General features: G+C 47.2%; 1 protein-coding gene across 4 annotated transcripts in view; it reads left to right on the forward strand.

The window, feature by feature from the left end:
- Positions 1-25,994, forward strand: part of LOC134944995 (cytochrome P450 27C1) — a 124,378-nt gene that overhangs the window by 85,981 nt on the left and 12,403 nt on the right. For all 4 annotated transcript variants that reach the window (XM_063933969.1, XM_063933970.1, XM_063933972.1 and 1 more), the window contains exons 4-6: positions 5,930-6,139; positions 6,392-6,555; positions 12,616-12,782. In XM_063933969.1, the coding sequence (XP_063790039.1) occupies positions 5,930-6,139; positions 6,392-6,555; positions 12,616-12,782 (541 nt within the window). The remainder of the gene's footprint in view (positions 1-5,929; positions 6,140-6,391; positions 6,556-12,615; positions 12,783-25,994) is intronic.

Here is a 25,994-nt window from a genome sequence, read left to right on the forward strand (position 1 = left end):
GCTTACATTTGTCACTGTATATAAATTTATGCAATGAAAACGGATTCCAAAGCAACATTTTCTATAATTACATTTCTCTAAAGTCCTAGTGGATGCTGGGGACTCCGAAAGGACCATGGGGAATAGCGGCTCTGCAGGAGACTGGGCACAAAGTAAAAACTTTAGGACTAGCTGGTGTGCACTGGCTCCTCCCCCTATGACCCTCCTCCAAGCCTCAGTTAAGATTTTGTGCCCGAACGAGAAGGGTGCAATCTAGGTGGCTCTCCTGAGCTGCTTAGAGTAAAAGTTTAAATAGGTTTTTTATTTTCAGTGAGACCTGCTGGCAACAGGCTCACTGCATCGAGGGACTAAGGGGAGAAGAAGCGAACTCACCTGCGTGCAGAGTGGATTGGGCTTCTTAGGCTACTGGACATTAGCTCCAGAGGGACGATCACAGGCCCAGCCATGGATGGGTCCCGGAGCCGCGCCGCCGGCCCCCTTACAGATGCTGAAGCAAGAAGAGGTCCATAAATCGGCGGCAGAAGACTTTCCTGTCTTCATAAGGTAGCGCACAGCACTGCAGCTGTGCGCCATTGCTCTCAGCACACTTCGGTCACTGAGGGTGCAGGGCGCTGGGGGGGGGCGCCCTGGGAAGCAATGAATTTACCTTATTTGGCAAAAAATACATCACATATAGCTCCTGGGCTATATGGATGTATTTAACCCCTGCCAGTTTTCCAGAAAAAAGCGGGAGAAGAGCCCGCCGTGAAGGGGGCGGGGCCTATCTCCTCAGCACACAGCGCCATTTTTTCCCACACAGCTCCGCTGGTAGGAAGGCTCCCAGAATCTCCCCTGCATCCTGCAACTACAGAAACAGGGTAAAAAAGAGAGGGGGGCACTTATTTGGCAAAATAACAGATATAAGCAGCTATAAGGGATAGACACTTATTGTAAGGTTGTCCCTATACATATATAGCGCTCTGGTGTGTGCTGGCAAACTCTCCCTCTGTCTCCCCAAGGGGCTAAGTGGGTCCTGTCCTCTATCAGAGCATTCCCTGTGTGTGTGCTGGGTGTCTGTACGTGTGTGTCGATATGTAGCAGGAGGAAAATGATGTGGAGGCGGAGCAATTGCCTATAATGGTGATGTCACCCCCTAGGGAGTCGACACCTGAATGGATGGCCGTAATTAAGGAATTACGTGACAGTGTCGGCACGTTACAGAAAACTGTTGACGACATGAGACAGCCGGCAGCTCAGTTAGTGCCTGTCCAGGCGTCTCAAACACCGTCAGGGGCTATTAAACGCCCGTTACCTCAGTGGGTCGACACGGACCCAGACACAGACACTGACTCCAGTGTCGACGGTGAAGAAACAAACGTATTTTCCAGTAGGGCCACACGTTACATGATCACGGCAATGAAGGAGGTTTTGCACATCTCTGATACCGCAAGTACCACAAAAAGGGGTATTATGTGGGGTGTGAAAAAACTACCCGTAGTTTTTCCTGAATCGGATGAATTGAATGAAGTGTGTGATGAAGCGTGGGTTACCCCCGACAAAAAACTGCTAATTTCTAAAAAATTATTGGCACTATATCCCTTCCCACCAGAGGTTAGGGCTCGTTGGGAAACACCCCCTAGGGTGGATAAGGCGCTCACACGCTTATCAAAACAAGTGGCGTTACCGTCTCCAGAAACGGCCGCCCTTAAGGAGCCAGCAGATAGGAGGCTGGAAAATATCCTTAAAAGTATATACACTCATACTGGTGTTATACTGCGACCAGCAATCGCCTCAGCCTGGATGTGCAGTGCTGGGGTGGCTTGGTCGGATTCCCTGACTGAAAATATTGATACCCTGGACAGGGACAATATATTATTGACTATAGAGCATTTAAAGGATGCATTCCTATATATGCGAGATGCACAGAGAGACATTTGCACTCTGGCATCAAGAGTAAGTGCGATGTCCATTTCTGCCAGAAGAGGATTATGGACGCGACAGTGGTCAGGGGATGCGGATTCCAAACGGCATATGGAAGTATTGCCGTATAAAGGGGAGGAGTTATTTGGGGGCGGTCTATCGGACCTGGTGGCCACGGCAACGGCTGGGAAATCCACCTTTTTACCCCAAGTCACCTCGCAGCAGAAAAAGATACCGTCTTTTCAGGCTCAGTCCTTTCGTCCCCATAAGGGCAAGCGGGCAAAAGGCCACTCATATCTGCCCCGGGGCAGAGGAAGGGGAAAAAGACTGCAACAGACAGCTTCTTCCCACTAACAGAAGCCCTCCCCCGCTTCTGCCAAGTCCTCAGCATGACGCTGGGGCCTTACAAGCGGACTCAGGCACGGTGGGGGCCCGTCTCAAGAATTTCAGCGCGCAGTGGGCTCACTCGCAAGTGGACCCCTGGAACCTCGCCGGTTCCTGAAGTCTGCTTTACCAACGTCTACCCCCGACAGGGAGGCGGTATTGGAAGCCATTCACAAGCTGTATTCCCAGCAAGTGATAATCAAGGTACCCCTCCTACAACAGGGAAAGGGGTATTACTCCACGCTGTTTGTGGTACCGAAGCCGGACGGCTCGGTGAGACCCATTTTAAATCTGAAAGCCTTGAACACTTACATAAAAAGGTTCAAGTTCAAGATGGAGTCACTCAGAGCAGTGATAGCGAACCTAGAAGAAGGGGACTACATGGTGTCTCTGGACATCAAGGATGCTTACCTCCATGTCCCAATTTGCCCTTCTCACCAAGGGTACCTCAGGTTTGTGGTACAGAACTGTCACTATCAGTTTCAGACGCTGCCGTTTGGATTGTCCACGGCACCCCGGGTCTTTACCAAGGTAATGGCCGAAATGATGATTCTTCTTCGAAGAAAAGGCGTCTTAATTATCCCTTACTTGGACGATCTCCTGATAAGGGCACGGTCCAGAGAACAGTTAGAGGTCGGGGTAGCACTATCTCAAATAGTACTACGACAGCACGGATGGATTCTAAATATTCCAAAATCGCAGCTGATTCCGACGACACGTCTGCTGTTCCTAGGGATGATTCTGGACACAGTACAGAAAAAGGTGTTTCTCCCGGAAGAGAAAGCCAGGGAGTTATCCGACCTAGTCAGGAAACTCCTAAGACCAGGCCAGGTGTCAGTGCATCAGTGCACAAGGGTCCTGGGAAAGATGGTGGCTTCTTACGAAGCGATTCCATTCGGCAGATTCCACGCAAGAACTTTTCAGTTGGATCTGCTAGACAAATGGTCCGGATCGCATCTTCAAATGCATCAGCGGATAACCCTGTCTCCAAGGACAAGGGTGTCTCTCCTGTGGTGGTTACAGAGTGCTCATCTCCTAGAGGGCCGCAGATTCGGCATTCAGGATTGGGTCCTGGTGACCACGGATGCCAGCCTGAGAGGCTGGGGAGCAGTCACACAGGGAAAAAATTTCCAGGGCTTGTGGTCAAGCATGGAAACGTCACTTCACATAAATATCCTGGAACTAAGGGCCATTTACAATGCCCTAAGTCAGGCAAGGCCTCTGCTTCAGGGTCAGCCAGTATTGATCCAGTCGGACAACATCACGGCAGTCGCCCACGTAAACAGACAGGGCGGCACAAGAAGCAGGAGGGCAATGACGGAAGTGGCAAGGATTCTTCGCTGGGCGGAAAATCATGTGATAGCACTGTCAGCAGTGTTCATTCCGGGAGTGGACAACTGGGAAGCAGACTTCCTCAGCAGACACGATCTTCACCCGGGGGAGTGGGGACTTCACCCAGAAGTCTTCCACATGATTGTAAACCGTTGGGAAAAACCAAAGGTGGACATGATGGCGTCTCGCCTCAACAAAAAACTGGACAAGGGACCCTCAGGCAATAGCTGTGGACGCTCTGGTAACACCGTGGGTGTACCGGTCAGTGTATGTGTTCCCTCCTCTTCCTCTCATACCAAAAGTACTGAGAATCATAAGAAGGAGAGGAGTAAAGACTATACTCGTGGCTCCGGATTGGCCAAGAAGGACTTGGTACCCGGAAATTCAAGAGATGCTCACGGAAGACCCGTGGCCTCTACCTCTAAGACAGGACCTGCTCCAGCAGGGACCATGTCTGTTCCAAGACTTACCGCGGCTGCGTTTGACGGCATGGCGGTTGAACGCCGGATCCTGAAGGAAAAAGGCATTCCGGATAAAGTCATCCCTACCCTGATCAAAGCCAGGAAGGATGTAACCGTACAACATTATCACCGTATTTGGCGTAAATATGTTGCGTGGTGCGAGGCCAGGAAGGCCCCTACGGAGGAATTTCAACTGGGTCGATTCCTGCATTTCCTGCAAACAGGACTGTCTATGGGCCTCAAATTAGGGTCCATTAAGGTTCAAATTTCGGCCCTGTCGATATTCTTCCAAAAAGAACTAGCTTCTGTTCCTGAAGTTCAGACGTTTGTCAAGGGAGTACTGCATATACAGCCTCCTTTTGTGCCTCCAGTGGCACCTTGGGATCTCAATGTAGTGTTGGGATTCCTAAAATCACATTGGTTTGAACCACTCACCACTGTGGACTTGAAATATCTCACATGGAAAGTGGTAATGCTGTTAGCCCTGGCTTCAGCCAGGCGTGTATCAGAATTGGCGGCTTTATCCTATAAAAGCCCTTACCTAATTTTTCATACGGACAGGGCAGAATTGAGGACTCGTCCTCAATTTCTCCCTAAGGTGGTTTCAGCATTTCACTTAAACCAACCTATTGTGGTGCCTGCGGCTACTAGGGACTTGGAGGATTCCAAGTTGCTGGACGTAGTCAGGGCCCTGAAAATATATGTTTCCAGGACGGCTGGAGTCAGAAAATCTGACTCGGTGTTTATCCTGTATCCACCCAACAAGCTGGGTGCTCCTGCTTCTAAGCAGACGATTGCTCGTTGGATTTGTAGTACAATTCAGCTTGCACATTCTGTGGCAGGCCTGCCACAGCCAAAATCTGTAAAAGCCCATTCCACACGGAAAGTGGGCTCATCTTGGGCGGCTGCCCGAGGGGTCTCGGCTTTACAACTTTGCCGAGCAGCTGCTTGGTCAGGGGCAAACACGTTTGCCAAATTCTACAAATTTGATACCCTGGCTGAGGAGGACCTGGAGTTCTCTCATTCGGTGCTGCAGAGTCATCCGCACTCTCCCGCCCGTTTGGGAGCTTTGGTATAATCCCCATGGTCCTTTCGGAGTCCCCAGCATCCACTAGGACGTTAGAGAAAATAAGAATTTACTTACCGATAATTCTATTTCTCATAGTCCGTAGTGGATGCTGGGCGCCCATCCCAAGTGCGGATTGTCTGCATTACTTGTACATAGTTATTGTTACAAAAATCGGGTTATTGTTGTTGTGAGCCATCTTTTCAGAGGCTCCTTCTGTTATCATGCTGTTAACTGGGTTCAGATCACAAGTTGTACGGTGTGATTGGTGTGGCTGGTATGAGTCTTACCCGGGATTCAAAATCCTTCCTTATTGTGTACGCTCGTCCGGGCACAGTATCCTAACTGAGGCTTGGAGGAGGGTCATAGGGGGAGGAGCCAGTGCACACCAGCTAGTCCTAAAGCTTTTACTTTGTGCCCAGTCTCCTGCGGAGCCGCTATTCCCCATGGTCCTTTCGGAGTCCCCAGCATCCACTACGGACTATGAGAAATAGAATTATCGGTAAGTAAATTCTTATTATTGGCGATTCTGCATAAATAAAATACTGTATATTGGTGTTCTCTATAAATGTAGAATAATAGCAAGTATGTATCCTATTCCTGACCAAAGCAGAATGTACTATTGAATTTTATGTCATTTGGGAAATGCTTAGAATTGTTAGTGTGTGAATATAGCTTATTTATTATAATTATCCCACTCCCCTTCATTTTGGTAGTCTTTTAATAATGTGTGTGTTTGTTTGTTTTTGGGTTTTTTTTCCCCCACTGTATCTCTGTTGCCCCACAGCTGTGGCTACCATACTGTACGAATGGCGACTGGGATGTCTGGATAACGAGGTTCCAAAGAAGACAAAGGAATACATAGAAGCCCTAGAGCTGATGTTTAGTATGTTTAAGACGACAATGTATGCTGGAGCCATCCCTAAGTGGCTGCGACCATTCATTCCAAAGCCCTGGGAAGAGTTTTGCAGATCCTGGGACGGACTCTTCAAATTTAGTAAGAACTGAATATCCCTGTAAATCATTAAACCTTCACAAGGTCCAGAAACATTAACAGTAGAATTGCATAATGTACCCATCAGTCACTCTCATAGGTATTCTAGAGGCCACTCATGTGGAGTCCTCAAGTTGGTTTATGGGCAAAAGACGTCCCATCACCTTTGCAATACATTACAGCTTGTTAGTTTGGTTATCTCTGTTGTACAGTACATTAACAAATCTTGTCATCTGTATCTCTGTTAATCTACAGGTCAAATCCACGTGGACAACAAGCTGAAGGACATTGAATCACGTCTGGAGAAGGGAGAGGAGGTACAGGGAGGTCTCCTGACATCACTACTGATCAGCAAGGAGCTGTCATTGGAGGAGTTATATGCCAATATGACCGAAATGCTTCTTGCAGGAGTAGATACGGTAACCAGCAAATAAGATTTGGGTTCATAGCTATAAAAATCCTATGGGCAGTGAAAATGGAATCTCAAAAGTGTATCCCCATCCCCCCCACCACCACACTGAACTCCTACAATTGTCATGGGGACCCCTAGTGGCTGCATTGAGACAATATAATTAGCCTGCTCAAAGGATACCTCGCTGAAAGTCTTCTGTATATGCTGCAATATTGGTAGGTGAGGACAGAGTAGTGGCCTACGCTCATTTAATAACCCCGATGCTTGAAGTAGAACGTCTGTGCAAGCTCTCTTCAGACTGGTACTATCGTAAAGGCTATAATGTATGTCCAGTAACTCCTAGCGTTGGATGCATCAAGCATAGAATTTTAAATGCGATGCATCCCTTATGCATATGTGCATTTAACAATGCTGTATGCATGAATATTTCCGCAAAGGACAGCTCCCCTGATCAGATCTGTCCGTTGCGATCACTGGACTTCCGGGTTTAGAATACGGGAATCCGTCTGATACGTCAGCCGCTTGCGCCGCTAGAAGGGATCTGATTGGATCCCTCTCAGAGGGGGATGTTCAAAGAAGCCCATAAGCTTTTATTGGGTAATCGCCATCAGATGGCATTACATTCTGGAGCTTGGACCTGGTGAGTATCTTGGCGCATATGCGATAAGCGGCCAAACCTCCAGAAAACTGCATTTCTCTTACGTCCTAGTTGATATTTGGGAATACTAGATTACCATGGGGTATAGATCGGGTCCACTGGAGCCTGGCACTTTAAGAAATTCATAGTGTGTGCTGGATCCTACCCTCTATGCCCCTCCTAGCAGACACAGTTTAGAAAATGGGCCCAAGGAGCCGAGTGCATTCTGTTGCTCTCCAGAGAGTTTTCTTCAGTAATTTATTTTAGTTTATTTTCAGGCAGCACTGGTTGGTAACCAGTCTGCCTGCATCCTGGGACTTAAGGGGGGGACCGAACCAACTTCCTTAGAGTTAATGGTTCGTCATCCCAGCTGACAGGACACTGAGCTCCTGAGGTGCTGTTCTCATACTCCCAGAGGTCCCACGCCATATCTCTTAGTCACTCCATTCAGGGTGGTCTAAGTTAGTATGCATATCTCCCTAATACTGCTTTTGTTTTTCATACTAATATGTGTATTTTCTGCTCAATCATGTCTGCTAACAAGTCTGTATGTACTGTGTGCAAGGCTAGGTTTACACATTCCTCACAGGGGTCACTTATGTGTACCCAATGCTCCATTCCTTCACAAGGTAGTGATGTGCAGGCACCAGAGTGGATGGAAGCATTTTAAACTATGATTTCCAATAATAATTCAGAGTTGGCTATGGGTAAGCAAGGAAAGGCAAACCCTGAAACAAACTATGGACACGTTTATGGTAGCTGCTGCCAACCACAGACAAATTCTTCTGCCCCCCCCCCCCATTGGTCTCTCACAAATGCACTCTGCCTCAATTGTTACAATCTGATTCTGAGCTACCAGAGTTTGATGAGGGAGAGTCTGAGGTGGATGAGGATGATTCCCTGTCCCTGGGTGTTGAAGCCCTCATTTATGCAATTGGAGAGGTGCTTAATATCCCTAATAACGAAGAAGAGCAGGCAGAGGAATTGTATTTTAATGTAAAGCCAAAGTCCTCTGCAACCTTTCCAGTTTCTATAGAATTAGATTCCCTGGCCAGGGCAGCATGGATTAATCCTGAAAAAAAAATGTATTACACCTAAATGGGTGTTAAATTCATTCCCCTTCCCTACAGAGGATAGGAAAGCCTGGGAAACCCCACCGTCAGTAGATACCTCTGTGTCCAGGCTGTCACGTAAGATTGTTTTACCTGTACCTGGGGCTGTTTCCCTTAAAGAATGAGCTGATCGCAAAATTGAAACCACTCTTAAATCAATTTATACTGCAGCAGGCGTAGCCCAATGCCCTACCATAGTATGCGGCTGGATTTCTAGAGCCATGGTAAAATGGTCTGATGAAATTTTGAAAGGTTTGCTCACACTACCTCAAGAAGAGATAGTTACAGTACTTCAAAACCTCCAGGATGCTGCAAACTTTGAGTGAGGCCGTTAAAGAACTTAGTATCATTAATAGCCGTACCACTGGTATGGCAGTATCTGCTCGTGGAGCCCTGTGGCTGCGTCTATGGTCAGCGAATGCTGATTCCAAAAAAGGAGTTGAAAACCTTCCTTTAACAGGTGATGCCTTGTTTGGGGAAGAACTGAACAATTGGATATCTCAGGCTACTGCAGGTAAATCTGCCAGGCGTCCCTATCCTGGACCATCCCTACAGTCCTTTCGGGTGGCCAGATTCAGAGGCAGGGCCAGAGGTGCCTCCAATGCTGCTAGAGGATCTCACGGTAAGTCCCGTAAACCAGCTGCTGCTGGACCTGCAGACCAGGCCTCAGGATCTTCTTCCACAAAGCCCTCCGTGTGACTGTTGGCCCCAGCAACAAGGCGACGTTGATGTAGGTGCTCGCCTTAAACACTTCACCCACATATGGGCAGAGTCTTGCCGTGATCCTTGGGTGAGGGACCTCATATCCCAAGGATACCGGCTGGATTTACAGGAAATCTCTCCTCCCAGATTCTTCAGGTCAGGCTTACCAGCTTCACAGGAAGCCAGGGTTTCCTTACAGCAAGGAGTACAAAAGCTGCTTTCTACAGGAGTTACTGTCCAGTGCCTCCTCAGCTGCACACAAAGGGGTTTTACTCGAGTCTTTGTGGTTCAGAAGCCAGACGGCGCGGTAAGACCAATCTTGAATCGCAAATCCCTGAACCCGTATCTTCGGGTGGTCAAATTCAAGATGGAATCTCTAAGAGCAGTGATATTGAATCTGGAGGAGGGGGAGTTTCTGCTGTCCCTGGATATCAAGGACGCATACCTGCATACCCAAATTTGTCCCCCTCATCGAGCGTTCCTCAGGTTCGCGATTCTGGACCAGCATTACCAGTTTCAGGCCTTACCCTTCGGTCTCTCCACAGCCCCAAGGGTTTTCACAAAGGTTATGGTGGAAATGATGCTACAACTGGGCATGAGGGGTGTCCAAATAATTCCGTACCTGGATGATATCCTGATAAAGGCGGTGTCCAGGGAACAGCTTCTGCACAGCATCGACTTGACTACTCGTTTGCTAATGGAGCACGGATGGATACTCAATTTCCAGAAATCTCACTTGGAACCGTCTCAGAGAATTCAGTTCCTGGGGATGATCCTGGATACGGTGTCTCAGAAGGTGTACCTTCCCACGGATAAGGCCCTAACTATTCAGTCTATGGTCCGGATGGTGCTGAAACCTTGTGTGGTCTCGATTCACCCTTTATCCATTTGCTGGGCAAGATGGTGGCCTCCTACGAGGCGATACAGTACGGCAGGTTCCATGCACGACTGTTTCAACTGGATTTGTTGGACAAATGGTCGGGATCTCACCTGCACATGCATCAGCATATAACCCTGTCACCAAACGCACAGATATCCCTACTATGGTGGCTACAAGTTTCCCATCTGATGGAGGGTTGGAGTTTCAACATCCTATCCTGAACGCTATTGACAATGGATGCCAGCCTCCGGGGATGGGGTGCTGTGACTCAAGGGGCGCAGTTCCAGGGGACGTGGTCCTTTCAGGAATTTGCTCTTCCAATCAACATCCTGGAACTCGGGGCGATTTACAACGCTCTCATACAGGCCTCATCCCTCCTTCGGAATCAGGCCATCCAGATGCAGTCGGACAACACCACGGCAGTGGCGTACATCAACCAGCAGGGAGGAACCAGAAGCAGGGCCGCAATGCGAGAGGTGTCAAGAATACTCCTCTGGGCGGAAGCCAACGCAAGAGCCGTCTCAGCCGTTTACATTCCAGGAGTGGACAACTGGGAAGCTGACTTCCTAAGCAGGCACAACCGGGAGAATGGGGCCTCCACCCTCAGGTGTTTCAACAACTCGTTCACCGGTGGGGTTGTCCACAGATAGACTTGATGGTTTCATGTCTCAACAAGAAGATTCGTTGTTACTGCTCCAGAATGAGGGACCCGCAGGCAGTTGCGGTAGACGCTCTGACATCGCCGTGGACTTACCACTTCGCTTACCTGTTTCCTCCGATTCCTCTAATCCCGAGAGTTCTGAAAAGACTCAAAAAGGAAAGGGTTCAGGCAATTCTCATTGCCCCGGATTGGCCTCAGCAGGCCTGGTATGCGAACCTCCTGACCCTGTCGTTGGAGGAACCCTGACCTCTGCCACTTCTCAAGGACCTTCAACAAGGACCCTTTGTCTATCCAGACTTGCAGCGGCTACGTTTGACGGCATGGAGGTTGAGAGGGAAATTTTAACCAGGAAGGGTCTTCCCTCCAAGGTGGTTTCCACTATAGTTCAGGCCCGTAAGGTGGTTACCTCCAAACATTACCACCGTGTTTGGAAGAAATGTGTTTCTTTGTGTGAGGGTCGAAAATGTTCTCCTGTGGAATTCCGTCTGGACCGGTTTTTACTGTTCCTGCAAGCAGGAGTGGATAAGGGCCTACGATTAGGCTCCATCAAGGTTCAGATCTCCGCTTTCTCTATCTTCTTTTAGAAACAACTTATGGTACTTCCTGAAGTACAGACCTTTCTTAAGGGGGTGTTGCACATTCATCCACCCTTTGCTCCCCCCACTGCTCCGTGGGACCTCAATGTGGTTTTTACCTTTCTCCAATCGGATTGGTTTGAAACCCTTGCATAGGGTTGACTTAAAATACCTGACATGGAAGACTTTTATGTTACTGGTCTTGGCTTCGGATCGACGTGTGTTGCAATTGGGGTCCCTGTCCTGGAAGAGCCCATAATTGGTGTTTCATGAGGATAGGGCGGAGCTCAGAACTCGCCCACAATTTTTGCCGAAAGTGGTATCGGATTTTCATGTAAATCAACCAATCGTGGTTCCTGTCTTATCCGACACTTCGGTTGCTCTAAAGTCCCTGGATGTTGTGAGGGCTCTGAGTATTTACATCAAAAGGATGGCTCATCACAGGAAGTCTGACTCTCTCTTCGTCCTTTATGATGCTAAGAAAATTAGTCGTCCTGCCTCCAAGCAGTCCATTGCTCGTTGGCTCAAATTGACTATCCAACAGGCCTATACTTCGGCGGCTCTGCCGCTGCGAGTTCTGTTCAGGCCGACTCCACAAGGTCAGTGAGTTCTTCCTGGGTGGCTGCCCAGGGCGTCTTGGCATTACAGTTGTGCCGTGCAGCAACTTGGTCTGGTGTGAACACCTTTGTAAAATTCTACAGGTTTGACACCTTGGCCAAAGATGACCTTCAGTTTGGTCAGGCGGTTTTGCAGGGGTCTCAGCTCTTTCCCACCCGTTCTGGAAGCTTTGGGACGTCCCCATGGTAATCTAGTATTCCCAGTATCCACTAGGACGTAAGAGAAAATAGGAATTTATTACCTCACGGTAATTCCTTTTCTCTTAGTCTGTAGTGGATACTGGGCCCCCGCCTCTGTGCTTCGTTTCCTGCTTACCTGGTTGTGTTATGGTTGGGTTTGCTGTTGCTTCCCTGTTCCATGCTTGGTTAGCGTTGCTTTCCTCTGTTTTGGTTAGCTCTGCTATATTGTTTTGTGTTGGTTCGTTACTTCACCGCTTTGTGTTTATAGCCTTCTCTCAAAGTATGGCCGTCTCCTCGGGCACAGTTTCCTAGACCTGAGTCTGCTAGGAGGGGCATAGAGGGGAGGAGCCAGCACACACTATGAACTTTCTTAAAGTGCCAGGCTCCAGTGGACCCGATCTATACCCCATGGTAATCTAGTATTCTCCAGTATCCACTATGGACTACGAGAAAAGGAAATACTGGTAGGTATTAAATTCCTATTTTTTTCAGAGGTTAGACCACGTTGGTAGCATGGAACTTCTATCCTTAACAAGAACCGACAACCAGGACCTATTAATGTACAAGTACTCTTTACTATGTATGTATTTTTATATGAATGTTTGAGAATTGACACATAATTACTAGAAGCTGAATGATTTAATTGTTTTGCAGGCTGCTCAAGATTCAAACATTTAGGGCTTTTATTTATTTTTTATCTTAGACTTCTTTTACTCTGTCATGGGCCACCTACCTTCTTGCCAAAAATCCCCAGATCCAGGAGACTGTCTACAATGAAATTGTTAAGAACCTGGGAAAGGACACTGTGCCCACTGCGGAGGATGTCCCGAAGCTGCCTTTAGTTAGGGCAGTTCTGAAGGAGACCCTGAGGTGAGTAGCTTAATGTTGTTGGAGTTCTATGGAGGCAGCCTACCCTACAGGCCATGATGGGTAAATGCTGCTACTTGTTACCAACTGTCTGTTTTTAAGAACCAGATAACTAGGTAATTATTTTACATCTGGTCTGCTATCATTATTATTTTGTCAAATTGTATATGTAGCATTGAAACACTGCTACATCTAATTAGAATTTTTGGACATAGTAGTAGCTTATGTAATAGCATATGCTGCCCTGTATCAATGCCTTCATGGACTTTGACAACTACTAGGAAAATCTAGGAACTTTATAATGTACTATATAATATTAAGGGGTGTATGTACTGATAAAGCTGAATATTTATTTTACTTAAAACCCTTTAAGAGGTCAAAGAACACAGTACGCTATTGGCGTATGGTATACCGTAAGGGTACGCACGTTGCGTAACAATCGCTTAGCCGTAGTCGAGACGCTCGAGCGTCACGTTCGCTTACGGCCAAGAGATCACAGGCAGGCACGCTATAGGCTGCCGACTAACGTAATGATACGCTATTAGCGTAGCGGACGCTCGGGACCACGAGGAGATCACCAGCGGCGCAGACGCTCACAATGTTAAACCTTTATAACTATACCATAAACTATACCATATACCAAATGTATTTATGCAATAAACCCTTGTGCAGTGATAAGGTGAAAATGCAACACAGTGTAAGATAGTTTGCACTAAAGCTGTTTGAGCGATAGAGACGCTCCTATTACCCGCTGCAATATAATGAACACACACAATACCGGTCTAAGGGTCTAACGCCTTTTAAGGAAATGAATGAACGTTCAAAAGAATAATACAATACAAGTCATACACTACCAATATAACATAGACTACCTAACCAGATAACTACACATAAAATACAATAGCAGTACAATAACGATATAAGAGAAACGAGAGAGAAAGAGAAGAGAGAGAGAGAGAGAGAGATATATGGCTCACAATAACAAGAAAGATAATATGATTGCGGAGAAAACTTACGCTCAAGGGAAACAATCGCATGCGCCTCTGGATATCCAGCTCCCGATTATCAGCAATGAGAACCGTTGAAGAGAATAGAGAGCTGGCCCAGATCGGCTTGTCCTTTTATACCCTACACATAATACAGTACAATGGTCCTATATTCTTATTGTTCATTGGACACAGGAATTCCTCTTCGCATTATAACAAAAGGTCATAGGTTGATTCATACAGGTGGGCTGTGACTATTTCCAACTGCTTAGGTGGGTGGGAAACTAGGTTTCCCGCCGCATGGATAATAAAGTGCAAATATAGTAAAAGTCCATAAACTTCTTATGTCCATAACTATTCGCACGAGCGATTAATCCGCTTCAAACCAACACCGGAATATTGCTAATTAAATACTCTTCCGATGGATACTAAACACCACTGTATAACCCTTGTCTGACCCTTCGTATCAAACAAAGAGGGATCTCTTTGTTCATGAACATGCTACATTAACTAAACTTTCAGATTCTATCAAAGGGACCATAATCTACAAAATACATTATATGGTGAAAATATGTTACGAACGAGTCGCCCGCTAGACGCACATGAACTTTACCGTAAATGCGCACACCGTGCGCCTGCGGGTGCACGCAACAGCGGGTATGCGCACGCACGGGAGAGTGCACGCATGCGCAGCGAGGACACATATGAGGTGCAAATATGGCAGTGTGCATCATGATATTTTTCTGACTTTGACAGTCCACCCTTTGGCAGTCACCAATAACTGCCACTTTCTAAAACATTTCAAAACGAGAAAAATATATGTCATGTGTTAATATTTCTATGGTTGGGTAGGGGAGGAGAGGAGAAGGTAGGAAAAGGGTATGACCTAGTGAGATAGCAGAAGCATGTGTGTATGAATCCATGTTTGGAGGGGTCATGTATCATCGTGCCGTACGTGTTTTAAATCAAGCTTCGAGGTATTGCGAAGTATACATTTGAATTCCTTCTTATCCCGTGGTACGGGTCTGTGGATGGGCTGTCAAACTTTACCGAGCTCTCTTCGGCTTTTGGTTGCAACAAAATGGGGGAGCACATTTTAGTTGATGATACATGAATGGGGGAATATGTGATTGCTGATATCTGTGCCTGTATTCCCTATCGGCTATGTGTGTGCTTTACCTGAAGGTTGTAGAGATGAAGATAAGAAACAATTATGGTAAATGCAGTGGTATTCTATGTCAGGTTAATGAACATTTGTCGGTTGAAGTCTTGTCTGGTGTCTGTTGAATGCAGTCTTCTTTGGGCTTTTGCCAAAAAGTGCGGGCAAAAGCTTTGTCAATGTCCATAGACTTACAAAAGTGTTGGGCTAGCGTAAATTTAAAATTTCTAGGGAAACTGGGGGTCTATGGCATAGTTCATCAATTATCTGTGTACTAGGTTGTCAAAACTTCTTCTTTAATCCATCTGTTGTCTGTATACTGGATCGCCAAATTCCTCGTCCAAGTGAGTCTTTTTACCTTGGAGAAAAACGAGAAACAGGTGAAAGAAACGGACCGTAGAAATCACATTTTCATCACAACATTGTCTCTATCGTTGGGTCATAAATCAAATCCATTGGAATTATAATGTCCTCACTCCTTAAACTCATCACCTTAGTACTTCGTTTACACTTCGTTAAAGCCTGAACGCATCTAAATATCAAACCAATCGATATGACAACACCCAGGATACATAGAAGAAACTTCCCTACATCCATTATGACTCCTTGAGCCCATTCTCCTAAACCAGAGAACCAATTTCGCGGGTTCAACCATGACACCCAACTGGTCAGCTCATTACCCACAGCGGCAAGGGTGAGATTGTGTCTCCTGCGGAATTCCCACTTTAATTGGAGAATGTCGTCCATCTTTTGGTCTATGACCTCGACCGGATCCTCGGTACTATTCGTAATATACGTGCAGCATTTCACGCCATACTGCGTTGCCAGTGTGACACAATACCCACCCGTCACAGCTGTGAGATAATTGAGAATCATCCTATGCTGAACCAGTTCTGTTTTATAAGCTTGGAGCTCCCTTCCAGTATACCTGAATGTGTCGTCATACATTTCAGTGATATTGTCTAATAAATTTGCAAGCGCAGATATATATTTATAATTTATCACTCCTCTGGCGGTACGAGTGATATCTAACGCGATTAGGAATTGAATCCCGGTGGATTCACTGATCAGGTCGGAGGCCGGATGCTCTGTTCTCTCTATCAGGTGCCGTTTAACGATGTGCTCGTAATGAGTGTGAGTATAAGGAGCTTGGGCACTGCGGTGAATATCTTTCATTTTAGTATGTGATACAGTCATTACCTCAGGCAGTACTTTTCCAATACAACACAACCCTTCTGAGTTTGGGGCAAGCCACTTTTCTCTATCGTCCTAGTGGATGCTGGGGTTCCTGAAAGGACCATGGGGAATAGCGGCTCCGCAGGAGACAGGGCACAAAAAGTAAAGCTTTTCCAGATCAGGTGGTGTGCACTGGCTCCTCCCCCTATGACCCTCCTCCAGACTCCAGTTAGATTTTTGTGCCCGGCCGAGAAGGGTGCAATCTAGGTGGCTCTCCTAAAGAGCTGCTTAGAAAAAGTTTAGCTAGGTTTTTTATTTTACAGTGATTCCTGCTGGCAACAGGATCACTGCAGCGAGGGACTGAGGGGAGAAGGAGTCAACTCACCTGCGTGCAGGATGGATTGGCTTCTTGGCTACTGGACATCAAGCTCCAGAGGGACGATCACAGGTACAGCCTGGATGGTCACCGGAGCCGCGCCGCCGGCCCCCTTGCAGATGCTGAAGTCAGAAGAGGTCCAGAATCGGCGGCTGAAGACTCCTGCAGTCTTCTAAAGGTAGCGCACAGCACTGCAGCTGTGCGCCATTTTCCTCTCAGCACACTTCACACGCGGTCACTGAGGGTGCAGGGCGCTGGGGGGGGGCGCCCTGGGAGGCAAATGTAACCTATATAAAGGCTAAAAATACCTCACATATAGCCCCTAGAGGCTATATGGAGATATTTAACCCCTTCCTGATTTCTCTAAATAGCGGGAGACGAGCCCGCCAGAAAAGGGGCGGGGCCTATCTCCTCAGCACACGGCGCCATTTCCTCTCACAGCTCCGCTGGTCAGGACGGCTCCCAAGTCTCTCCCCTGCACTGCACTACAGAAACAGGGTAAAACAGAGAGGGGGGGGCAAATTTATGGCGATATTTTGATATAACAAAGCAGCTATAAGGGAGCACTTATTATAAGGCTATCCCTGATATATATATAGCGCTTTTGGTGTGTGCTGGCAAACTCTCCCTCTGTCTCCCCAAAGGGCTAGTGGGTCCTGTCTTCGTTAGGAGCATCCCCTGTGTGTCTGCTGTGTGTCGGTACGTGTGTGTCGACATGTATGAGGACGATATTGGTGTGGAGGCGGAGCAATTGCCAAATATGAGGATGTCACCCCATAGGGAGTCGACACCAGAATGGATGCCTTTATTTATGGAACTACGGGATAGTGTCAACACGCTAAAGCAGTCGTTTGACGACATGAGGCGGCCGGACAATCAATTAGTGCCTGTCCAGGCGACTCAAACACCGTCAGGGGCTGTGAAACGCCCTTTGCCTCAGTCGGTCGACACAGACCCAGACACAGGCACTGACTCCAGTGGTGACGGTGACGAATCAACCGTATTTTCCAGTAGGGCCACACGTTATATGATTTTGGCAATGAAGGAGGCGTTACATTTAGCTGATACTACAGGTACCACTAAACAGGGTATTATGTGGGGTGTGAAAAAACTACCTATAGTTTTTCCTGAATCAGAAGAATTAAATGACGTGTGTAATGAAGCGTGGGTTGCCCCTGATAAAAAGCTGATAATTTCAAAGAAATTATTGGCATTATACCCTTTCCCGCCAGAGGTTAGGGAGCGCTGGGAAACACCTCCTAGGGTGGACAAGGCGCTAACACGCTTATCTAAACAAGTGGCGTTACCCTCTCCTGAGACGGCCGCACTTAAAGATCCATCAGATAGGAGGATGGAAAATATCCAAAAAAGTATATACACACATGCAGGTGTTATACTACGACCAGCTGTAGCGACTGCCTGGATGTGCAGTGCTGGGGTAGTTTGGTCAGAGTCCCTGATTGAAAATATTGATACCCTGGACAGGGACAATATTTTACTGTCGTTAGAACAAATAAAGGATGCATTTCTTTATATGCGTGATGCACAGAGGGATATCTGCACACTGGCATCACGGGTAAGTGCTATGTCCATTTCGGCCAGAAGAGCTTTATGGACGCGACAGTGGACAGGCGATGCGGATTCAAAACGGCATATGGAAGTTTTGCCGTATAAAGGGGAGGAGTTATTTGGAGTCGGTCTATCAGATTTGGTGGCCACGGCTACAGCCGGGAAATCCACCTTTCTACCTCAAGTCACTCCCCAACATAAAAAGGCACCGACTTTTCAACCGCAGCCCTTTCGTTCCTTTAAAAATAAGAGAGCAAAGGGCTATTCATATCTGCCACGAGGCAGAGGTCGAGGGAAGAGACAGCAACACGCAGCTCCTTCCCAGGAACAGAAGCCCTCCCCGGCTTCTACAAAAGCCTCAGCATGACGCTGGGGCTTCTCAAGCGGACTCGGGGACGGTGGGCGGTCGTCTCAAAAATTACAGCGCGCAGTGGGCTCACTCGCAGGTAGATCCCTGGATCCTGCAGATAATATCTCAAGGGTACAGGTTGGAATTAGAGACAGATCCACCTCGCCGTTTCCTGAAGTCTGCTTTACCAACGTCCCCCTCCGAAAGGGAGACGGTTTTGGAAGCCATTCACAAGCTGTACTCTCAGCAGGTGATAGTCAAGGTACCTCTTCTACAACAAGGGAAGGGGTATTATTCCACTCTTTTTGTGGTACCGAAGCCGGATGGCTCGGTAAGGCCTATTCTAAATCTGAAGTCCTTGAACCTGTACATAAAGAAATTCAAGTTCAAGATGGAGTCACTCAGAGCAGTGATAGCGAACCTGGAAGAGGGGGACTTTATGGTATCCTTGGACATCAAGGATGCGTATCTCCACGTTCCAATTTACCCCTCACACCAGGGGTACCTCAGGTTCGTTGTACAAAACTGTCACTATCAGTTTCAGACGCTGCCGTTCGGATTGTCCACGGCACCTCGGATCTTTACAAAGGTAATGGCCGAGATGATGATTCTTCTTCGAAGAAAAGGCATATTAATTATCCCATACTTGGACGATCTCCTAATAAGGGCAAGGTCCAGAGAACAGCTAGAGATGGGATTAGCATTGTCTCAAGAAGTGCTAAAGCAGCACGGGTGGATTCTGAATATTCCAAAATCCCAGTTAATGCCGACAACTCGGCTGCTGTTCCTAGGGATGATTCTGGACACGGTTCAGAAAAAGGTTTTTCTCCCGGAGGAAAAAGCCAAGGAGTTATCCGAGCTTGTCAGGAACCTCCTAAAACCAGGAAAGGTGCCTGTACATCAATGCACAAGAGTCCTGGGAAAAATGGTGGCTTCTTACGAAGCAATTCCATTCGGCAGATTCCACGCAAGAATTTTCCAAAGGGATCTGTTGGACAAATGGTCAGGGTCGCATCTTCAGATGCACCTACGGATAACCCTGTCTCCAAGGACAAGGGTGTCTCTTCTGTGGTGGTTGCAGAGTCCTCATCTATTGGAGGGCCGCAGATTCGGCATACAGGATTGGATCCTGGTGACCACGGACGCCAGCCTGAGAGGCTGGGGAGCAGTCACACAAGGAAGAAACTTCCAGGGAGTATGGACGAGTCTGGAAACGTCTCTTCACATAAACATTCTGGAACTAAGAGCAATATACAATGCTCTAAGCCAGGCAGAACCTCTGCTTCAGGGAAAACCGGTGTTGATCCAGTCGGACAACATCACGGCAGTCGCCCATGTGAACAGACAGGGCGGCACAAGAAGCAGGAGTGCAATGGCAGAAGCTGCAAGGATTCTTCGCTGGGCAGAGAATCATGTGATAGCACTGTCAGCAGTGTTCATCCCGGGAGTGGACAACTGGGAAGCAGACTTCCTCAGCAGACACGATCTTCACCCGGGAGAGTGGGGACTTCATCCAGAAGTCTTCCACATGCTGGTAACCCGTTGGGAAAGACCAATGGTGGACATGATGGCGTCTCGCCTCAACAAAAAACTGGACAGGTATTGCGCCAGGTCAAGAGATCCGCAGGCAATAGCTGTGGACGCGCTGGTAACGCCTTGGGTGTACCAGTCGGTGTATGTGTTTCCTCCTCTGCCTCTCATACCAAAAGTATTGAGAATTATACGGCAAAGAGGCGTAAGAACGATACTAGTGGTTCCGGATTGGCCAAGAAGGACTTGGTACCCGGAACTTCAAGAGATGATCACGGAAGATCCGTGGCCTCTACCTCTAAGGAGGGACTTGCTTCAGCAGGGTCCCTGTCTGTTTCAAGACTTACCGCGGCTGCGTTTGACGGCATGGCGGTTGAACGCCGGATCCTAAAGGAAAAAGGCATGCCGGAAGAAGTCATTCCTACTTTGATTAAAGCAAGGAAGGAAGTAACCGTGCAACATTATCACCGAAATTGGCGAAAATATGTTGCGTGGTGCGAAGATCGGAGTGCTCCGACGGAGGAATTTCGACTGGGTCGATTCCTACATTTCCTGCAATCAGGATTGTCTATGGGTCTCAAATTGGGGTCTATTGAGGTTCAAATTTCGGCCCTGTCGATTTTCTTTCAAAAAGAATTGGCTTCAGTCCCTGAAGTCCAGACCTTTGTTAAGGGAGTGCTGCATATACAGCCTCCTGTGGTGCCTCCAGTGGCACCGTGGGATCTCAATGTGGTTTTGGACTTTCTAAAATCTCATTGGTTTGAACCACTAAAAAAGGTGGATTTGAAATATCTCACTTGGAAAGTGACCATGCTTCTAGCCCTGGCTTCTGCCAGGAGAGTATCAGAATTGGCAGCTTTATCTTACAAAAGCCCATATCTGATTTTCCATTCGGACAGGGCAGAACTGCGGACTCGTCCGCATTTTCTCCCTAAGGTGGTGTCAGCATTTCATCTGAACCAGCCTATTGTAGTGCCTGCGGCTACAAGTGACTTGGAGGACTCCAAGTTACTGGACGTTGTCAGAGCATTAAAAATATATATTGCAAGGACAGCTGGAGTCAGAAAATCTGACTCGTTGTTTATATTGTATGCACCCAACAAGATGGGTGCTCCTGCGTCTAAGCAGACGATTGCTCGTTGGATCTGTAGCACAATCCAACTTGCACATTCTGTGGCAGGCCTGCCACAGCCTAAATCTGTAAAGGCCCACTCCACAAGGAAGGTGGGCTCATCTTGGGCGGCTGCCCGAGGGGTCTCGGCATTACAACTTTGCCGAGCAGCTACGTGGTCAGGGGAGAACACGTTTGTAAAATTTTACAAATTTGATACTCTGGCTAAGGAGGACCTGGAGTTCTCTCATTCGGTGCTACAGAGTCATCCGCACTCTCCCGCCCGTTTGGGAGCTTTGGTATAATCCCCATGGTCCTTTCAGGAACCCCAGCATCCACTAGGACGATAGAGAAAATAAGATTTTACTTACCGATAAATCTATTTCTCGGAGTCCGTAGTGGATGCTGGGCGCCCATCCCAAGTGCGGATTATCTGCATAAATTGTACATAGTTATTGTTAACTAATTCGGGTTATTGTTGAAGGAAGCCATCTTTCAGAGGCTCCGCTGTTATCATACTGTTAACTGGGTTTAGATCACGGGTTGTACGGTGTGATTGGTGTGGCTGGTATGAGTCTTACCCGGGATTCAATATCCTCCCTTTATTGTGTACGCTCGTCCGGGCACAGTACCTAACTGGAGTCTGGAGGAGGGTCATAGGGGGAGGAGCCAGTGCACACCACCTGATCTGGAAAAGCTTTACTTTTTGTGCCCTGTCTCCTGCGGAGCCGCTATTCCCCATGGTCCTTTCAGGAACCCCAGCATCCACTACGGACTCCGAAAAATAGATTTATCGGTAAGTAAAATCTTATTATACGCCTTCCTCCCGCATATGAAATATGCATCATCGGGGAGAACATATGGGACGGAGTAGGACATAACCATATTACACATTTTCCATGTGAAATTTCCTAACCCTAATTCTCCCATCTGTCTAGTACACGTATCTGTTTGTATGATATGTGCACAGTATCCTGGTGATACCTCTCCAACTCTCATGATCCTATTTCCTAGGGTATACCTATATCGGAAATATTTTCCACTACCAGCTATGTGGCGTATAAGTTCTGTATCTGTTGGCATTCTATCGGCTCTGTATGAAAAGGTCATGGTTTGGTTATTCCATGACACTTCCCAATTTCCCGGCTTTCGGGGATTGGAAATGTTAAAACATACTAGGGATCTATCCACATGATATTGGTGGAGCTTCAAACTAGGAGGGCTGGAGATATTAAACCTCCTGTCCACCGGTCTCCCACCACTTAGCTCAAGTACCTCCCCTACCGTTAAAGGGAATGGTACTAATCCTGATTTGCTATGGCCTTGAGGTACTTGAGAGCATACCCAACAATCTGTTTGATTTAACACATTACCCACTAAGGAGTGATAGTCACTCAATGGATGCCGGTCCATGTGGATATTAAAACTGGACTGACATTTCTTGATGCACCCATCCTCAACTACATTGTCACAGAGCCTACAGATACAGTTTTCTTCAGCTAACAATCCTTCACAATTCCTTCTATGGTCAATGCTACCAGATCGTTTTCTGATACTCTCCTTTACTCGGAGATTATGTTGTTCTTGGAAAACCACGCCTCCATCTCTGTCATCAGAACCCATTCCAGAACCTCTCTCGACCTCCATGGTACTCTCGCCGGAACAGACTGCTCTGGTCAACATCATGGTCAACAGAAAAATCCGGATCACAGTCTCTTGGGGCAAGTCCATCTTATAGGAGGAAATGGAGAAGAATGAGAAGGGGGAAAGAAATAATTGAGGGAGATGGGATGGGAAGTGGAGAAAAACAATAAAAGGGAACAGGGGATCGACAACTGCCTCCGATCTTATTATTTTCAATGCTCAGGTGCCGTCACAGTTCTCCTGAAACAGACACTCCAGTGATACAACTTCCTCTACCGTCTGTTCTTTATCACGAGAACTCTCTGGATCAGCAACCTTCTTACAATGGGACGAATGAACCCAAGTCTCTCTCTCGGCAACCTTCAATGCTGTCGTGCTAATCAATAAGACTTGGTATGGTCCTTCCCATCTGTCAATAAGGCAACCTGAGCGTAGAAAATTCCGTATCATTACATAATCCCCAGGTTCAATGTCATGACAATTACTATCTGGCAAATCAGGAATCACTAACTTCAGATTGTCATTTTGATTCCTTAGCTGTTTACTCATGTTAACCAGGTATTTTACAGTCACTTCATTGTTACACTTCAAATCATCCTGAGGGTTAATCATAACATGCGGTTGTCGACCAAACAAGATTTCAAAGGGGGACAGATTAAGAGGGGACCTGGGAGTGGTTCTGATGCTGTATAGTACAATGGGTAAAGCTTCTGGCCATGTCAATCCTGTTTCTGCCATAACTTTGCTCAGTTTATTTTTAATAGTGCTGTTCACGCTTTCCACCTTCGCACTCGCCTGGGGGCGATATGGAGTGTGCAGCTTACTATCAATTCCCATCAACTTACACATTCCTTGAAAGACATCACCTGTAAAATGGGTACCCCTATCACTTTCAATTATTCTAGGGATACCGTATCTACACACACATTCCTGCACAATTTTCTTAGCAGTAAACATAGCGGTATTTGTGGCCGCAGGAAATGCTTCAACCCAATTTGAGAATACATCTATACAAACAAGTACATATTTCAAATTTCGACAAGGGGGTAATTGTATAAAGTCAATCTGTATTACCTGAAAAGGGCCGCCTGTAGGTGGGATATGAGATGGTTCTGTTGGTATTGCCTTTCCGATATTCTTCCTCAAACAGGTAAGGCATGACATTGCTCTCTTACCTGCATGAGATGAAAATCCTGGGGCGCACCAATATGCTCTTACCAACTTGCACATTCCCTCCTTGCCCAGATGAGTCAGCCCGTGTGCTGCCTCAGCTAAACATGGAAGATATGCTCTGGGGGCCACTGGTTTACCCTGTCCATCTGTCCAGAGTCCTGAGGACTCCTGGCCATATCCTTTTGCCTTCCAGACTGCCTTTTCCTGTGTGGAACACAAATTTTGCATTTCACACAACTTCTGTGTGTTGTTGGTATTAAATACCATCAGTTGTGTGGTGTCTGTCTGTCTGGGGGTACCAGCTGCTAACTTAGCAGCTTCGTCTGCTCGGCTGTTACCAAGTGATACTGGGTCCTGGCTATATGTGTGTGCTTTACACTTGATAACAGCCACTCTGTCGGGTTCCTGTATCGCTGTTAGCGCATGCAGCTCACATCAAAAGGCTTCTATCGGTGTACCAGCTGCCGTCATGAAATTTCTGAGGCGCCATAGGGCTCCGAAATCATGGACTACCCCGAAGGCGTATCTAGAATCGGTGTAGATATTGGCTGACTTTCCCTTAGCCAATTCACATGCTCTGGTTAGGGCGACCAGTTCAGCAACCTGGGCTGAGTGAGGTGGGCCTAGCGGTTCTGCTTCTATGGTGCCTTGGTCATCTACGACTGCGTATCCAGTACACAAGTCTCCCGAGTCTGACTGTCTGTGACAACTACCGTCAGTGTAGAAAGTAAAATCTACATCTTTCAGTGGGTTGTCACTGATGTCAGGCCTTGCCGTGAAATTTTGGGTCAAATATTCCATACAATCATGTGTGTCATCCTTTGTATTAAATCCTCCTTCCCCACCACTCTCATCCTCCACCCTTTGTGCCTGTCCAGGCACACCTGGGAGATATGTTGCAGGATTTAATGCACTGCATCTCCTTATGGTGATGTTTACGGGGGCCATTAGTGCCAATTCCCATCTTGTAAACCGCGCTGATGAGACGTGCCTGGTTTGGGCAGAATTTAGCAAGGCTGACACTGCATGTGGTGTATGAATTGTGAGGTTGTGTCCTAGCACTACATCTTCGCTTTTTGTAACTAGCAATGCTATCGCAGCGACACTTCGCAAGCATGTGGGGAGGGATCGCGCTACCGTGTCTAGCTGAGCGCTGTAGTATGCTACCGGCCTGCTGGTACCACCGTGCTTCTGGGTTAGGACGCCTGCCGCGCAACCTGCACTTTCTGTTCCGTACAGCTCAAAGGGTTTCCCATAGTCTGGCATACCTAATGCTGGCGCCTGCGTTAGGCACTGTTTAAGTCCCTCAAATGCCATCTCGGATTCGTCTGTATGCGAAATCCGATCAGGTTTGTTTGATGAGACCATCTCCTGCAAAGGTAATGCCAGAATGGAAAATCCTGGGATCCAGTTACGGCAATACCCACACATTCCTAAAAACGTTCTGATCTGTTGCTGGGTTTGTGGCAGAGTCATGTCTCTAATTGCTTGAATTCTATCAGCGGTCAGGTGTCTCAGTCCTTGTGTTAGACAGTGTCCCAGATATTTTACTTTAGGCTGGCATAATTGTAGTTTGTCTTTGGAAACCTTGTGTCCTGTGTCTGAAAGATGAAACAGGAGCTGTTTCGTATCCTTCAGGGACGCTTCCAGTGAATCTGAACACAGTAGTAAATCGTCTACGTACTGTATCGATATTGATCCACTCTCTGGTTGGAAAGACTGTAAACAATCATGCAAAGCCTGGGAAAATATACTTGGACTGTCTATGAAACCTTGTGGTAATCGAGTCCATGTGTATTGGACTCCTCTGTATGTAAATGCAAACAAATATTGGCTGTCAGGATGCAGAGGTACCGAAAAGAAAGTGGAGCAGAGATCAATAACAGTGAAAAATTTCGCAGTGGGAGGGATCTGCATAAGGATGACAGCTGGATTTGGCACTACGGGGAATTGACTCTCAACTATTTTGTTAATCCCCCTTAGATCCTGCACTAGCCTGTAACCCCTCCCCCCACTCTTTTTCACAGGGAAGATGGGACTATTGGCAGTGCTGGATGTTCTTACCAGAATGCCCTGTTGTAGCAAGCGCTCTATTACTGGGTAAACTCCTAACTCCACCTCTGGCTTCAGAGGGTATTGTGG

Source organism: Pseudophryne corroboree, chromosome 7 (genome assembly GCF_028390025.1).
Source record: "Pseudophryne corroboree isolate aPseCor3 chromosome 7, aPseCor3.hap2, whole genome shotgun sequence".
In the NCBI taxonomy this organism is placed as follows: Eukaryota; Metazoa; Chordata; class Amphibia; order Anura; family Myobatrachidae; genus Pseudophryne; species Pseudophryne corroboree.